The 17,901-nt window shown below is 42.9% G+C and overlaps 3 protein-coding genes across 3 annotated transcripts in view; 1 reads left to right on the top strand and 2 right to left on the bottom strand.

Annotated features, from left to right (window-relative positions):
* LOC140457204 (uncharacterized) overlaps positions 1 to 576 on the bottom strand; it is a 62,814-nt gene extending 62,238 nt beyond the window's left edge. Inside the window, exon 1 of the mRNA XM_072551272.1 lies at positions 508 to 576. The gene's annotated coding sequence lies outside the window, so the exon portion shown is untranslated. The remainder of the gene's footprint in view (positions 1 to 507) is intronic.
* LOC140457217 (uncharacterized) overlaps positions 1 to 17,901 on the top strand; it is a 132,294-nt gene that overhangs the window by 43,364 nt on the left and 71,029 nt on the right. The gene's annotated exons all lie outside the window — the stretch shown is intronic.
* Positions 1 to 17,901, bottom strand: part of LOC140457168 (uncharacterized) — a 55,177-nt gene that overhangs the window by 9,949 nt on the left and 27,327 nt on the right. The window contains exon 4 of the mRNA XM_072551229.1: positions 508 to 6,447. Coding sequence (XP_072407330.1) covers positions 5,655 to 6,447 — 793 coding nt within the window. The 3' untranslated portion in view covers positions 508 to 5,654. The remainder of the gene's footprint in view (positions 1 to 507; positions 6,448 to 17,901) is intronic.

Genomic DNA, 17,901 nt, shown 5'->3' with positions numbered 1-17,901 from the left:
CACTCCATCCTCCTGTACACCCAGTCCTGGCCTCCTACCCCCTCCCTTGACCTCTTCATCTCCAAATGCCATTGTGACATCAACTGCCTGAATCTCTCCACATGTCTCACCCACTCCAACCTCTCCCCCTTGCAACGGGCAGCCCTCTGCTCCAACCCCAACCTCACCATCAAACCAGCTGACAAGGGAGGCACGCTGCTCCTTGGATGCTGCCTGAACTACTGTGCTCTTCCAGCACCACATTGTTAGACTCTGACTCTCCAGCATCTACAATCCTCACTTTCTCCTTTGTAAAGTACACCTAGCAGTGGCAAACACGCATGCGCACTGTGGCATCTTGCCCAAAAGATGGCTGCCGCAGATGCGCATCGCTTCTGAGGGAACGCGTCCCTTCTCCCACGCGCTGTCCGCGGCCCCGCCCTGTGCAAAAAAACAGTAGCAGGAACGATTTATGATATAAAGTTAGAGGTCTCATATTATTTAGGAAGAGTTCCTACGTTAACTCACCCAATTAGATATATCTCACGCACACTTTCCGAGCAAAGTCCCTCCCACCGCTTCACGACCGGCGCTTCAGCCCAACACTGCGCATGCACCACCCTCTGGGTGATTGATGGTGACTTCCAACCAATAGGAAGAGGGGGCGGTCAGGCTCACCCTGGGAGAGGTTGGTCCTACAACCAATAGGAGCGAACGGAATCGGACTCCCCCCTCATTGGCTGAAAGTCTCCCTTATTTGGAAACCAGACATTCCAGCTGAAACCCGAATCGTTCTGTTTATGATTTGGAGATGCTGGTGTTTACAAAGTAAAAAAATCACACAACACCAGGTTATAGTCCAACAGGTTCAATTGGAAGCACTAGCTTTCGGAGCGACGCTTTTTCATCAGGTGATAGTGGAGGGCTCAATCCTAACACAGAATTTATAGCAAAAATTTGCAGTGTGATGTAACTGAAATTATACATTGAAGAATTGATTGTCTGTTAAGCCATTCATCTGTAAATCACAAGACCCTTTTGTTTTAAAAGTTGCATTCTCGGGTTAGCTGTTAACAATGGTGATAGCTAGACAATATGTTGAAGGTGTTAGCCCCCTGTGTTCTCTGTCTATGACCTGGTGTTTAGATTGATTCCAATCTAAAAAGTGAGATAACAGAGTTTTACATAAATTCATGCAGTTTTTGAGCTCAGAGTTCTACATGAATGTATGTAGTTTTTGAAAGCTAGTGCTTCCAATTAAACCTGTTGGACTATAACCTGGTGTTGTGTGATTTTTAACGTTCTGTTTATGGTTTTAAACAAATGGAATCCTGTGGAACTGGAGCAAACATTTCAACATTAATTATCAGAATGAGGGAAACGTAATTGATGTGTTTCAATCGTGTAACTCACTTAGGAATATAGGAAGAGGAGTAGGCTTTTCAGCCCATCAAGCCTGTTACACAATTCAATGTGGTCATAGCTGATCGTGGCCTAATTCCATAAACTTGCCTTTGGCTCATATCCTCAATACTTCTGCTTAACAAAAGAAAACCTCTCAGATTTAAAATTATCAGCCGATCCTGCTTTCATTGCCATATGTGGACTAGAATTCCAAACATCTACCACCCTTTCTCACTTGAGGGGTAACTGGTCAGAAATTCTTTTGTTGTTACATGTTATTTTACAAATTTACAATTTGCTTGATTATAAGTCTTGAAAAAAACATTCCATAAAATCAGAAGGACTATGACTCAGAAAGGTGACACAAAGGGGAATAAGTTCTACACATTTTCAGTCACTGTACTAACTTCTTTGCTCTCCACTCACCTACAACAGACAGTAATGGCCCCAAAGGTGCAGATTAACAGATACTCATTGCTTTAAACAGCCGTGAACTCCAGCAAGGCAAACGATTCTGTAACCAACTGAGGAAATGCAGGACAGGCTGCAAAATCATTTCTTGACAGAAGAAGAACAAAAACTGAGGCCCAGTGTGAATCTGGTGAAACCCCTCCTTTCTTATTCAGTTGGAAAAGCAGAGGTATGAAAAAGACCGAGGCAGCAAAATGACTTACAATTAGAATGCAGCCTACTCTCTGAAGCATAAGCAAGGGGTTGTTTTAATTGGGGTAAATTCAGAGACTAATTACATGGGTAAAATTGCTCCAAGACTTGTTTTCATTTCCTCCATGTAAGTTGCTGCGATCTATTTGCTGCAGTAACTCTTTAGGTCCTCTAATCCACTCCAGAATTCAGCAAATCCTGTAGTCTTGAGTGGAAGAATTTTGTTTTTAAAAAAGAACTGGTGTCTCCAACTGCAAGAAACAACACAGGAGGGCTCACCGTATACTGAAATTCACTAAGTAAAAGAAAAATCAGAGGCTGAACCCAAACAGCCACACACCAAATTTTAATTCACAATGCATATATCATTCAGCGACTGCTGAAAAACAGATCAGCATCAGATGCTACCTGATCTGCTGAGTTTCTCCAGCAATTTCTGTTTTTGTTTCAGATTTTCTATCATAGTCATTCTGTCAAAGCTGCCAATGCTGATCGCCCATCATTGTAGACAGCTGCAGTCAATTACACAAAATCACTGCTGCTGGAGACATCACCATTTAGATGCAAAGGCTTCATGACCTTTCATGAGAACTGGGAGACATTAGTAATACAATAAGTGATAATCTGAAAAAAGTTAGAAAATAAGCTTTAAAAATGCTGCAAGCACAATAGAGTTTATGGAGTATGGCTAGACAGAAAGAGACAGGTGAACTCACTGCCAAAAGATACGGAAAGAGAAATTGCTGGAAAATCCTTAGTAGGTCTGTGTGCGTGTGCAGGAAAGAAGGCAGGATTAACACTTTTGGTCCAGTGACTTCTCCAACTTCTTCAGAATTTACCTGTTTCTCACTCAATCTAGTCTACGGTATTCACTATTCACCATGTGGTCTCCTCTGCACTGGGGAGATCTAATACAGACTGAGCAACCACTTTGCAGAACACCTACATTCTGGTTTGTAAAAATGGCCCTGAGCTTCTAATTGCCTACCACCTCAACACGCCACCATGTGCCTGGGTCTGTGGAGTGCTTCAGCAAGGTTCAACGCAAGTTGGAGGAACAGCATCTCATCTTCCACTTGCAGACCTTGTAGCTGTCATGACTTAATTTCAAGTTTAATAGTTTTAGAGCTTGATCACCTTCTTCTATGTCTATGACCCACCTCCATACCTGAAGTCCTGTCATAAGATGGGTTGCTTTCAGAACAGCCAATGCATTTTCACTCACTCATAGTCCATATTATCATCTATTTAGCTTATCTCCTTCACTGGCTTACTAATAGCAATCACTTTATCTGCTTTACATTTCCCCTCTCTCTCTCTCTGGGCTCTGTCTCCACTATCTGTGCACACTTCCCAACACCACATCTTCCAACCCCCACCACTACCCAAGTCATCAGCATATATTCCAACTTTTCTCGCTGCTTCTAGTTGTGGTGGCGGGTCACTGGATTTGAAACATTAAGTTTGTTTTCCCAGTACATGCTGCCTGACCTGCTGAGCTTCTCCAGCAATTTCTGTGTTTGTTTGTTGTGTATGAAGGAAGATTGGGATATGGATAATGAGATGCTAAGCATATAAAAATAAATCAACTCTCTGAAAGCTTCACAGTTTAGCTTCAGTCTAGTAACTGAGATAGATCTCCCCTTGCATTGCTTGAACAAATCAACTGTAAAAACTTATAATCAGGCTCTAGCAGTGGAATATTTAAAATCAAGACAACACATCATCTCCAAACAGTTGAGTAACTGCTGCTATAACTGTTTGTACAGGGGATTTATCCCAAGTCCTGACTTTGTAGACGACTGTGCAATGTTGAATATAAAGTTTTTTTAATCCTAAGAAATCTCCATCATGTCACGTTTGAGACTGTTGGGAATGGATTTCAATTCTGGGTGGATTTGTAGTTCAACATCAGAGATTGGTGAGAACATAAGAATTGAAGAGCAAGGGGTGGGAACAAGCATCTCAGCCCCTCGAGCCTGAACCATTATTTAATACAATTGTGGCTGATCCCAGCTCAGCCCCACTTTCACTTCCTTGCCCACTCTCCGTTATTCTCCAACTCATTACTAATTAAAAATCTGTCTATCTCCTCCTTAATATTATCAAATGTCACAGCTTCCACCACACCTTGGGTGAACAAATTCTACAGATTCACAATGCTTTGAGAGAAGTGATTCCTCCTCATCTCTGTTTTAAATCTGCTAACCTTTTCTTTAAAATTGTGATAATTCTAGATTGCCCCACAAAAGGAAACACCTTCTCTGTGTCAATCCCCTTTAGCATCTTATATACCTCAATTAGATCTCCTCTCATTCTCTTGAGATTATAGGCCGAAACTGCTCAATCTCTCCTCATAAAAAGCGATTTTATTTCTGGAATGAATCATGTGAACAATCAATGAATCATCCAACAATCAACAATGGTTTTCAGTAGACTGTTAATTCCAGTTTCTTTTTTTACATCGAATTCAAATTCCACCATGTGTGGAATCTGGATCTAAGTCCCCGGAACATTAGCTGAATTTATGGATTAATCCAATGACAATGCCACTCAGCCAACACCACCCCCCCCTACTGGTGGCATGGAGACAATGTCAGTGGAGCCCTTGGTCAATATTTTGTGATCCGTGTGTTCAAATCCCACATCTGCAGATTGTGAAATTTGAATTCAATCAAACAATCTGGAATTAAAAGCGACCTAAATGGGAATCATTATTAATCATACTGTCAACTGCCGTGAAAAACTATCTTTTTCACTTATGTCCTTTAGGAAAGAAAATCTGCCATTCTTATCTGGTCTGGCCTGCATGTGACTCCAGACCTGCAGCAATGTGGTTGATTCTTAACTGCCCTGTGAAATGCAGAGGCAACGTCTTGATGGTATTATCATTAGACTGTTAATCCAAAGACACAGGTAATGTCCTGGGGACTAGGGTTCAAATCCCACCACAGATGGTGGAATTTGATTCAATAAAAATCTGGAATTAAGAGTAGAATGATGACCATGAAGCCATTGTTGATTGTCATTAAAAGCCCACTAATGCCCTATAGGGAGGGAAACTGCCAGCCTAACCTGGTCTCACCTACACGTGACTCCAGATCCACAGCAATATGGTTTACTCTTAACTGCTCTCTGGGCAATTAGGGATAGGCAATAAATGCAGGCCTAACAGAGACACCCTCAATCCAGGAAGGAACAAAAAAAAAGCTGAGAGTGTCAAGGCTATTCAGAATGAGTAACAAATGCTGGCCTAACCAGAAATGTCCACATCTCATACAAAAATAATCAAATAAATACATTGCTTCTGTCCCAGGATTTACAGAAATTTGGGAAATCACAAGCAGTGCATTCACCTCCATCTGTCCATGATCGTTGGAAGCTAGGTACAGGACATTTGCCAGCTTTCTATCCTAAAAGTGGAGTAGTCAATAAGAGGGCAATTGTTCTCTTTATTCTGGAGAGTTGGCATATGATATTAGAGACAAATATGATTTATTGGACAACAAGCCCCAAGTACAGGAAGTTAGAATACTGCGAAAACAAACATAGTCTCGTCTCAGACTGTACAAACAGCAGCAAAAGCAGGAGAATCCTAATTCCTGGAGTCACTTGTGGACTTGCTGGTGTCTCAGCAGGTGGGATGACTGAGTGAATTCCTTTCCACACTGGCAGCAGGGGAACGGTTTCTCTCCAGTGTGAATGCGCTGATGTCTTTGCAGTGTGGATAAACGACTGAATCCCTTCCCACACAAGCAGCAGGAGAATGGTCTCTCCCCACTGTGAACAGCCTGGTGTGTGAGATGCTGGGACGACGTGGTGAATCCCTTCCCGCACATGGAGCAGACAAATGGCTTCTCCCCAGTGTGAACCCGCTTGTGCTCCGTCAGGTGGGATGAACAAGTAAATCCCTTTCCACACTCAGAGCAGACGAACGGTCTCTCTCCAGTATGAACACGCAGATGTTCAGTCAGATTAGATGAACACCTGAACCTCTTCCCACACTGTGAGCAAGTGAATGGTCTTTCTCCTGTGTGCACACGTAGGTGCTTTGAGAGTTGAGATGAAGTCCTGAACCTCTTGCTGCATTTGCCACAGACGAACGGCCTCTCCTCCGTGTGAAGTCGCTGATGTTGAATTAAACACCCAGAGCTCTTAAAGCGTCTCCCACACTCAGAACATTTAAAGGGCTTCTCATCAGTGTGAATTCGCTGGTGTGACACTAGGCTAGATGGCTGAGTGAATCCCTTCCCACACAGAGAGCAGATGAACGGTCTCTCCCCAGTGTGAGTACGTCGATGAGTTTCCAGGTGAGATGGGCAGCTGAATCCCTTCCCACAGTTCCCACACTTCCACGGTTTCTCCATGGCATGGGTGCGCTTGTGACTTTTCAGATTGGATAGTCAGTTGGATCGTCCTCCACATACAGGCATCTCCTTGCATTGAATGATGCAATGTTTCTTACACACTGTGCAACTGGTTAAAGCTTTTACCACAGTCACTTCACCGGAGCATGCTCACTCAGTACGTTTTCAGTCACACTGATGTTTGAAACCTTTTCCCAAACAAAAATACCTTTTCTTCCACATTCAAAGGATAATGATATTCTGGTCCTGATGTTTCAAATAACTGTCAAATATGGATGTATAGTTTATCCTCCTCTTCTAACACCCTACAAAAGGAGATTAGAAAAGCCATTACTGTCAGTCCAAGATAGGAATTTGTAACAAGCAATTCTAGTTCGTGTGGATTAATTTTCCTTTCTTGTTTGCCTGAAGTTGTAAATCCCTGGCCTCCACATTCTTCCTCTTGCCTGGGCTGAAGTCATAATCCATCACGACTTCTTTCCTCCATAAGACGATAACAGGTAAGAGGAGAAATAGGCCATTCAACTCATCAAGTCTGCTTTGCCATTTAGATTAGATGGATTAGATTCCCTACAGTGTGAAAACAGGACCTTCAGCCCAACAAGTCCACACCGACCCTCCGAAGAGCAACCCACCCAGACCTATTCCCCTACATTCACCCCTGTCTAATGCACCCTAACACTACTGGCAATTTAGCACAGCCAATTCACCTAACCTGCATATCTTTGGACTGTGGGAGCACCCACAGGAATCTCACACAGACATGGGGAGAACGTGCAAACTTCACACACAGTTGCCCATGGCAGAAATTGAACCCAGTCCCCAGTGCTAATCACTGAACCACCGTGCCGCCCATTTAGTAACACCACATCTGATTTGATAATCCTAAACTCTCTTTTCCTGCCTTTGCCCCTTAATACTGGATTCCCTTAACAATTCAAAATTTGGGGATGGATAATGGATAAGAGATATCTTATGCAATGCTTTTTAAAAATATCATTATAATGTTCTGGAGGTGGGTGGTGGGAGGGTTTGGCAATCTGGCACATCAGAATAGCTAAACTCAAGGTGATGTTTCTCATCGCCATTGGCAGTAGTCTGGGATTCTTGACAGGCTGGGAGGACCTAAACTCTGATGAAAGGTTAACATCAATCTGAAATATTAACTCTGTCTCTCTTTCCATGAATCTGCTTCTAGTTTTATCCCTCATTCTACACAGGCTGGGTTCAGTTCTCTCGCATTAGTGCAGAGTGAGAATGAAATGAATGAGTAGCAAGATGGTGTGAAACTTGAAAGGGTTCAGAAAAGATTTACAAGGATGTTGCCAGGGTTGGAGGATTTGAGCTACAGGGAGAGGCTGAACAGGCTGGGGCTGTTTTCTCTGGAGCGTCGGAGGCTGAGGGGTGACCTTATAGAGGTTTACAAAATTATGAGGGGCATGGATAGGATAAATAGACAAAGTCTTTTCCCTGGGGTCGGGGAGTCCAGAACTAGAGGGCATAGGTTTAGGGTGAGATATAAAAGAGACCTAAGGGACAACATTTTCACGCAGTGGGTGGTACATGTATGGTATGAGCTGCCAGAGGAAGTGGTGGAGGCTGGTACAATTGCAAGTTTTAAGAGGCATTTGGATGGGGATATGAATAGGAAGGGTTTGGAGGGATATGGGCCGGGTGCTGGCAGGTGGGACTAGATTGGGTTGGGATATCTGGTTGGCATGGATGGGTTGGACCGAAGGGTCTGTTTCCATGCTGTACATCTCTATGACTCTATAACCCACTTTCTCTACTGGTCACAGGGACCCAGAGGTCTGTTTGCATTCTTTTGCATCCACAAGTTGGCCATATTGTTGACCTGTTCCCACCGAATGAAAATGAGTGCTGTTAATTTAGACCTGTTGTCATGAAGAAAGCAGCCCCAGAGCGTAAATGTGGTACCTGCAGGTTCTTAGTTGGAGTTTGCGGGCTACACTATTGTTTCTGAAGCCTGTCCACCCATCTCCTCGGACTTGCTGCCTGAGTAGAGATCAGAAGCCTCATCAGAGCTCCAAATGTAACCTTATTTATTGCCCCTTCACCTACACCCTCTTATGTAACTGGTAAAAGGTTAATCTAACGATTCTATCCATTTTACATTCTCTAGTGACACCATTAATAAAAGATAAAGTTAAGAGAGTCTCACAAACACTGGGGCAGATGGTTTATGGAATTATAAAGATGTTAATATCCTTTAACCTCCCTGGGATGTTAACATAGAACAATACAGCACAGGAACAGGTGTTTCAGCCCATGATGTTGTGCCAAACGTGATTAACCTAATCCCTTTTGTCAGCTCACAGTCCATATCATTCTATTCCTTGCTTATTCATCTTCTTATCTAAAATTCCTTAAACACCCCCAATGTATCTGCCTCTATGACAACCCCTGACAGTGCAATCCAGATTCCTACCACTCTCTGTACAAAAAAACCTGTGCCTCACAACCTCCTATGAACTTCCTCCCCTGACATGTCCTCTCATATTAGATTTATATATTTTTAGATTAGATTTAGATGTTATTATTACATGTACTCAAGTAAGAAGAACAGGAGTATAATCAAAAGTATATACTGTCACCACACAAGGTGCCATCTTAAGTAAGAGAAATAGAGTCAAAATGTTAAGCATTACTTCATAGAATAAGTAGAAAAATAAATAATAGTTAACATTGAAGTCTTTCTTAATTTAAACTAGGAAAATAAAGGGATCAGTGAAAAGTTCACAGTGATGTGAAGAAGCCCCACGTTCCTGTCGATAGAAGAGGCAGTGTCCAGCGAAAAAGAATGACTATTCATGCTGATGGATGGAGTGTCAAGTGAGTGAGCTGCTTTATCTTGGATGGTCTCAAATCACGAGTGTTGTTTGAGTTGCACCCACCCAGGCAACTTCTGACTTACATCTTGTAGATGGTGGGCAGTCTTTGAGAAGTCAAGAAGTGAATTATTTCCCACAGAATTCATAGTCTCTGACCTATTCGTGTAGCAATACTTGGCTGGTCCACTTCAGTATCTGGTCAATTGTAAGCCCTAGGATATTGAAAATGATGGTGAATGTGATTGAACTTCGATAGTTTGATCCTCCTTTGGTGAAGGTGGCTATTGGCTGGAAATTTATGGTGAAGATGGTACTTACCATTTGTCACACTCAGTCAAATATTCTCTTGATGCTAGGAGCAGTCAATCTCTCAGCTCTCCTCTTGATGTCAATGCTTTTATCCATCTTTGAACCATGTTCAGAATGAGATCAAAAGCTCTGTTTCGGTGGAACCCAAACTGCGTATCAGTGAGCTGGTTATTCATTTGCAAATGCCACTTTAAAGCACTGTCAGAGACCCCATGTGCAACTTTCTTGCCATACAGTAAGGGTGGTAACTGGTCAGTTGGATTTGTTCTGCTTTTTGTGGACATAACATACCTGGTCAATTTTCTAGAAGGTGGATACCCATGAGCAGTTAAACATAGCAATAAATGTTGGCATTGTGAGTGACATGCACATTCCGTAATGACTGCTAAAGAACAGTTCTGCAGCCTATTTCCAGGAATTCCCCATTGTTAATGAACATCAGCAGAATAAAACAAATTACACAAACCAAAGCAGACTCAAAAATGTTGTCTTAATCACAACTCACTGGAAAAATTAAGTCAGTCACTCATCTATGTTTGGATTCCGTTGTTGTTGCTGTCAATTTCCCACCAATTCCAAATACCATTCTGCCTAATGGATAATGAAGAGTCTGTACACTTGGTTTTCTGTATAACATGTGTGTTATTGATTGCCTGTCCCTTACGTTACTTCCCGCGGAGAGTTCTCCACTTAGTAGCAAAACAGGTGGCAGTGTGTAAAACGGATGCTCAATGGTGGCGTAAATACCCGGCATACAATGCGATAGAGCCGCTCATCTGTCTACATTATAGGAAAGCGGTGCACATGCGCACTACGGAACAGCGTTTGGAGCATGCGTAGGGCGATTGACGGTGACGTGTGAGCGATGTTTGTTGGGTCTGAGGCCGATAAAGATGCGGATTCGCGGAGGGAGCCACGGAGTCGGTGGCTGGGCGGGGAGGGTTCCTAAATACTTGGGGAACGCCTGACTCCTTGAATACGAACCTGCAGGTCTCGTGTTTTCCGATCCGAGTCTTTGACCAAGCAAACGCCCGATGAACGGCAGCCATCTTTGTTCAGCGAGAACAGAACGCATGCGCAAGTCTTCTGGGGACGTGAGGGGTGGGTGGGGCCTCGCAGCTTGTTTCTCAACCAGGTCCTAGTGCTTGGCATTGAACCTCACGCACCAAATCAGGATTGTGTTCGGCTTGGATGGGAACTGGCAGGTGGGCTGAATGTTCCCGAACATTTGCTACTCTTGTTAGGATAGTTGGTTTTTTGGTTCTTTTGGTTTCACTTGACCACGTGTGTTGGAAATGAGGGAAAAGAATGTTCCACAGAAGGTGGAAGGAACATTCTGTTCTTCTATCATGGATTAATATTGACACTAATACTCTTCCTTTTACAGGATATTAGAAAAGCATGATGTACAGACAGGAAACTCAAATTGAGCGTAGCTACAGGATCAGAGCTACAACTAGAGACAGAGCTACTCGATTCCTCAGGGCCTGAATATCACCTGTCCTTGAATGTGGAAAGAGAAATGTTTTTCTGGTCTTGTTGCGTGGGAAGTGGTTTCTCATATCACTGTGACTGGGAAAACGCAGAGATGCTCACAGCCGAGTGAGTGTGCCCCAGTGTGCTGATTGTGGAAATCCTGAAGCAACGTTATATTCACAGCAGGAAGACATTAGTACAGGTGTTCTGTGTGGTCCAGCCTTCAACAGATCATCCAACGTGAAGCAACACTGACGCTATGGAGAAACCATGGAAATGTGCAGACTGTGGGAAGGGATTCAGTTCTCCGTCCCAGCTGGAAGCTCATCGGCGCAGTCACACTGGAGAGAGGCCGTTTATATGTTCTGAGTGTGGAAGGGGATTCACACTGTCATCCAGCCTTCAGTTACACCGGCGGGTTCACACCGATGAGAGGCCTTTTAAATGCTTTGACTGTGGGAACTGCTTTAAAATCTCACCAGATTTAATTAAACATCAGCTTGTTCACAGTGATGAGAGACCGTTTGGTTGCTCTCGCTGTGAGAAGAGATTCAGACAATCATCTCACCTCATTCAACACCAAAGAGTTCACACTGGGGAGAGGCCGTACATCTGTTCCATGTGTGGGAAGGGCTTCACTTCGTCGTCCAACCTGGTAACACACCAACGGGTTCACACAGGGGAGAAGGTGTTCATTTGCTCCGAGTGTGGTAAGGGGTTTTCTCAGTCATCCAATCTGCGGTCCCACCAGCGGGTTCACACTGGGGAGAGGCCATTCATCTGCTCTGTGTGTGGGAGGAGATTTGCTCGTTCAGCTCACTTGCTGACACACCAGCGAGTTCACAATTGACTACTAGGATTGGTATCTGCTGTGAATCACAACCCTCGTTTGTTTCAGTTGTAGTGAATAATTTGCGTAACTGGGCTGGTGTTCAGTGTTCTCGACTTTGGGCAAGTCAGTCAGTTTTGCTGGAAACAAGACAGTGTGTTGTTGAAAATGAGAGAGGAACAGGAGTGGACCATACCATTCCGCCATTCAGTATAATCCTGGTTAATCATCAGACCTTTTCGCCTGTTCCTATATCCCTCAATTTCCTGGCAAACCAATACTCTGTTTACCTTAGTTATAAATGTATTCAGTGATGGAACCAGAAGGAGGAAATGAACACTTAACTGATGAGGAGGCCCTATGGCCCATCATGTGTGTGCCAGCCCAATCTCACTTTCCAGCTCCTGCCCTGTGACCTTATACAAGTCAAGTGTAAATCCAGCACTTTTCAAATATGAGGAAGCCTTCTGCTTCTCCTGCCCAATCAGGCAGTGATTGGGCATACAAGTCCCTATATAGTGAAAACATTTCTCAAATCTCTCTTATTCCAATTACATTAAATTCGCCATCTATTAGTTGTTCATCTCTCTGCTCAAGAAGGATGAATGGACAGGAAAAACTGATGTCAGATCCTATTGGTTGTATTCACCTCCGTCAAATCTCCCCAGAGTATTCTCAGTCCAAATTAAAGAGCTGAACCCATCATTCTCCTCAAACTCTGTAGTACTGGCGAACCTCTTAATAACACTCCGCTGACCACTTTCCTGTGATCACATTATAACTGGAACATGGTGATTGGAACTGGATGCTGTCATCTAATATGGTCTGAAGATGGCTATGACTGAATAGAATCATTAGGATCCCTACAGTGTGGAAGTAGGCCATTCAGTCCATCAAGGCCCACACTGATCCTCTGAAGAGCATCCCACCCAAACCCACCGCCCTACCCTATTCCTGTAACCCTGCTTTTCCCATGGCCAATCCATCTAACTTGCACATTTTTGTACTTTGTGGAGGGGAAGGAAGGACCCAAACACCTGGAGAAGACCCACGCAGACACTAGGAGAATGTGCAAACTTCACACAGAGTCACTAGAGTGTGGAATCAAATCCATGTCCCTAGGCTGTGAAGCAGCAGTGCGAACAATTGACTTAGAATGAGGAACCAATGATGTGTGTATATATATATATATATATATATATATGTGTGTTTAATAATTGTATAAATATAGGAAGCTAACAATCAAGAGGGTGTGAGTTTTATGGAGTGTGGCTAACTGAAATAAAGCTCTCAAAAGTATCAACTTGAAGTCTGTTTAAGGATAGTGTCTTTTTGATGTATAAAATCGATAACAGAAAATGGTTGAGTCAAAATGTAAACATTTAAAGATAAGATTACCTATACCTCCCTTCTGAAAATGAACCTTTTGACTAGTAGAAGCATATAGTTACAATTTGGAGTTGAGTTACTTTTAGAATCAGAGTCACACAGCACAGAAACAGAGCTTTCAGTCCAATTAGTCCACACTACCATGTTCCCAAACTAAAATCATCCCATTTGCCTGCATTTGGTCGATATCCCTCCAAACCTCTCCTATTCATGTACTTATTCCAAATGTCTTTTAAATGCTGTAACTGTAACCATGTCCACCACTCTTTAAAAAAGTTGCGCCCTTTTTAAAGCTTCTTCCTCTCACCTTAAAAATTCCCCTCCGGTTTTGAACTCAGCCACCCAAGGGAAAAGACCTTAGCTATTCTCCTTATCTATACCCCTCAATTTTATAAACCTCTAATGTCACCCTCAACATCCTATGCTCCAGTGAAAAATGACCCAGCCTATTTTTATAATTTAAACTTCCATCCCCAGTATTATGAAGCAGAGGTAGTCATCCCTCTGATAATTAAAACTGGAACACCCAGAAAAGATCACCTCACCTCAGAATAATATAAGTGTGAAAAGTTGGTATAACCTACCTCTTACCCTGAATCTGTTACAAAGGGGTGGTTAAATGAAATGGAATCCTTTCACCCACTCTAACTAACAATTTATTTATCTAACTCCAAAAGTGAACAAATTAAACAGAACTTATTAAAACAGAATAAATCTCTCTGACTATTATCTAATTCCTTACTGAACTAAATTCCAGCAAGTATGCTGTTTCAATGACACAATCCCACTTATACCAATTAACAAGAACAATAAGTTAAAACTTGGTCTCTACATGTAGAATGAATCCTCCAGACTGCTCCTCTTCCTCTCCACTGATTCTGCTGTTGCGGATGTTTTTGTTATAATTCTTCTCTTCTGAACACCTCTCTCTGTTGAATTCTTCATGTCTAAAATGCCTTCTCAGTCATTTTCTCGTGTCAAGAATATTCAGTAAAGGAGCCATGTACATTTATAGATAGATTGTGCTTTTTTTTAAAGAGAGGGCATGGAACTTTCTTGTAGGAGTCTGGAAGTTCTTTCTCCGATAGCAATTTGCTCTCTCTTCCCTTCAGAGAGTAGTTGGCTCTTCCTGTCTTTCCAATCCCTCTATTAGATACCCCTCATGCCACATCAAATTCTTATAATATGATTGGTTTCAGATTGTCAACCCATCAGATTTGAATTTAATTGGTCATTAGTCTCCAAGAGCGCCTCTAAATTAATTGGCTGAATTTAAACTGTTGTCTGGGTAAAAATGCTGCTTGGGCTTGCTAACTGAATGGCTTTTTGATATGTTAAATTGAACATCTACAGCTGCTTACCTATAGACGTTCATTTTTAAATCTTGAAGCACTTTATCTGAAAGGGATGACACCATGCATTCCCCCATTTTACAATTTGAGCATTTTTACACACCAACTTTGTGACACCAGTAACGTTCTTTAAATCTTTCCTGAACCCTCTCCAATTTAACAATATCCTTCCTATAGCAGGCTGACCAGAATTGCACACAGTCTTCAGGAAGACCTCACCAATGTCCTGTACAACTTCAACATGACGTCCCAACTATTGTACTCAAAGGTCTGAGCAGTGAAAACAAGTGTGCTAAATGCCTTCTTAACCACCCTGTCGATCTATGACGGAAATTTGTAAGAATTATGTATCTGTACCTCTAGGCCTCTGTTCTACAACACTAGCCAGCACTCTACCGTTAATTGTATCAGTCATGTACTTGTTTGTTTTACTAAGATGCATTTGGTTACTACTTCAATGTTGGAGGAGTCATGAATGGTGCTGAACATTGTGCGATCATGGGTGAACATCCCCACTTCTGACCTTACAATGGAGAGAAGGTCATTGATGAGGCAGCTGAAAATGGTTGGGCTGAGGACACTAACCTGAGGAGAGGACTCTTTGGGTGCAATGGTAGTCTCCCTACCTCTCAGCCAGGAGGAACAGCATCTAGTCCCATCTGCTCCAGGGCTGTGTCATAACATGTCATAGAGTCATTGAGATGTCTCCAAATAGGTTAATTTGAAAATATCTACCCTGAGGAATTTCTTTAGAAATGTCCTGAAAGTGTGTGAGCAAGTTGTTGGAGGGAATCCTGAGGGACAGGATTTACATGTATTTGGAAAGGCAAGGACTGATTAGTGAGAGTCAACATGGCTTTGTGTGTGGGAAATCATGTCTAATGAACTTGATTGAGTTTTTTGAAGAAGTAACAAAGAGGATTGATGAGGGCAGAGCAATGGACCTGATCTAAATGGACTTCGGTAAGGTGTTCAACCAGGTTCCCCATGAGGGACTGGTTAGCAAGGTTAGATCACATAGAATACAGGGCGAACTAGCCATTTGGATACAGAACTGGCTCGTAGGTAGAAGACAGAGGATGGTGTGGAGGGTTGTTTTTCAGACTGGAGGCAAGGATCGGTGCTGGATCCACTACGTTTCATCATTTGTATAAATGATTTGGATGCGAACACAGGAGGAATTGTTTGTAAGTTTCAGATGGAGGTGTGGACAGCGAAGAAGGTTACCTCAGATTACAATGGCATCTTGGGCCAATGGGCTGAGGAGTTGCAGATGGAGTTTAATTTAAATAAATACGAGGTGCTGCATTTTGGAAAAGTAAATCGGAGCAGGACTTATACACTTTATGGTAAGGTCCTGGGGAGCGTTGCTGAACAAAGAGACCTTGGAGTGCAGGTTCATAGTTCCTTGAAAGTTGAATCGCAGGTAGATAGGATAGTGAAGAAGGCATTTGGTATGCTTTACTTTATTGGTCAGAGTATTGAGTACAGGAGGTGGGAGGTCATGTTATAGCTGCACAGGACACTGGTTTGGCCACTTTTGGAATATTGTGTGCAATTCTGGTCTCCTTCCTATTGGAAAGATGTTGTGAAACTTGAAAGGGTTCAGAAAAGATTTACAAGTATGTTGTCAGGGTTGGAGAATTTGAGCGATAGGGAGAGACTGAATAGGCTGGGGCTGTTTTCCCTGGAGCGTCGGAAGCTGTTGGGTGACCTGATAGAGATTAATAAGATCCATGAAGGGCATGGATAGGATAAATAAACAAGGTGTTTTCCCTGGTGTGGGGGGAGTCCAGAACTAGTGGGGATAGGTTTAGGGTGAGAGGGGAAAGATATAAAAGAGACCTAAGGGGCAGCATTTTCACACAGAGGGTGGTGCGTGTATGGAATGAGCTGCCAGAAGAAGTGGTGGAGGCTGGTACAATTACAGCATTTAAAAGGCATCTGGAAGAGCATACGAATAGGAAGGGCTTGGAGGGATATGGGACAGGTGCTGGGAAATGGCTCGAGACTAGGTTGGGATATCTGGTCGGCATGGACGAGTTGGACTGAAGGGTCTGTTTCCATGCTGTATATCTCTGTGATTCGATGACTCCAATCTATAAAAACCTGAACTATGATCCTGTGTGCCAGATGTAGAGTCAGAGAGATGTACAGCATGGAAACAGACCCTTCAGTCTAACCCATCCATGCTGACCAGATATCCTAAATTAATCTAATACCATTTACCAGCATTTGGCCAGTCTCCATTTTAATCCTTCTGATTAATATACCCATACAGATGTCCTTGTTTTTTGTAACTGTATCAGCCTCCACCACTTCCTCTGGCAGCTCATTCCATACACGCCCCACCCTCTCTGTGAAAAGGTTGCTCCTTAGGTCCCTTTTATGTGTTTCCCATCTCAACCTAAACCTATGGCCTCTAGTTCTGGACTCCCCCCAATTCAGGGAAAATACCTTGTCTATTTATCCTATCCGTGCCCCTCATGATTTTATAAACCTTTATAAAGTTATCCCTCAGCCTCAGACGCTCCAGGGAAAACAGCCCTAGCCTATTCAGCCTCTCCCTATAGCTCAAACCCTCCAACCCTGGCAACAAGCTTGCAAATCTTTTCTGAACCCTTTCAAGTTTCACAACATCCTTCCTACAACATAGAGACCAAAATTGAATGCAGTATTCCAAAGTAGCCTAACCAATGTCCTGTATACGCACAACATGACCTCCCAATTCCTATATTCAATGGTTTGGCCAATAAAGGAACGCATACCAAACACCTTCTTCACTATCCTAATGACCTGTGACTCCACATTCAAGGAATGATGAACCTGCACTCCAAGGTCTCTTTGTTCAGCAACTCTCCCTAGGACCTTACTATTAAGTGTATAACTCCATACCTCACTTATGCTTCCAAAATGCAGCACCTTGCATAGACCTAAATTAAACTCTATCTGCCACTCATCAGCCCATTGGCCCACTTGATCACGATCCCATTGTAATCTGAGGTAACCTTCTTTGCTGTCCACTAGACCTTCAATTTTGGTGTCATCTGCAAACTTACTCACTGTACCTTGTGTGTTCAGATCCAAATCATTTAGGTAAATGACAAAAAGCAATGGACACAGCATCAATCCTTGTCGCGCTCCACTGGTCACAGGACTCCAGTCTGAAAAGCAACCTTCCACCACCACCCTCTGACTTCTACCTTCGAGCCAGTTCTGTTTCCAAATGGTTAGTTCTCCCTGCATTCCATGTGATGTAACCTTGCTAACCAGTCAACCAT

Source organism: Chiloscyllium punctatum, chromosome 31, assembly GCF_047496795.1.
Source record: "Chiloscyllium punctatum isolate Juve2018m chromosome 31, sChiPun1.3, whole genome shotgun sequence".
NCBI lineage: Eukaryota > Metazoa > Chordata > Chondrichthyes > Orectolobiformes > Hemiscylliidae > Chiloscyllium > Chiloscyllium punctatum.
The sequence above is the reverse complement of the archived record's forward strand: the minus strand, read 5'-3'. Positions and strand labels throughout refer to the sequence as shown.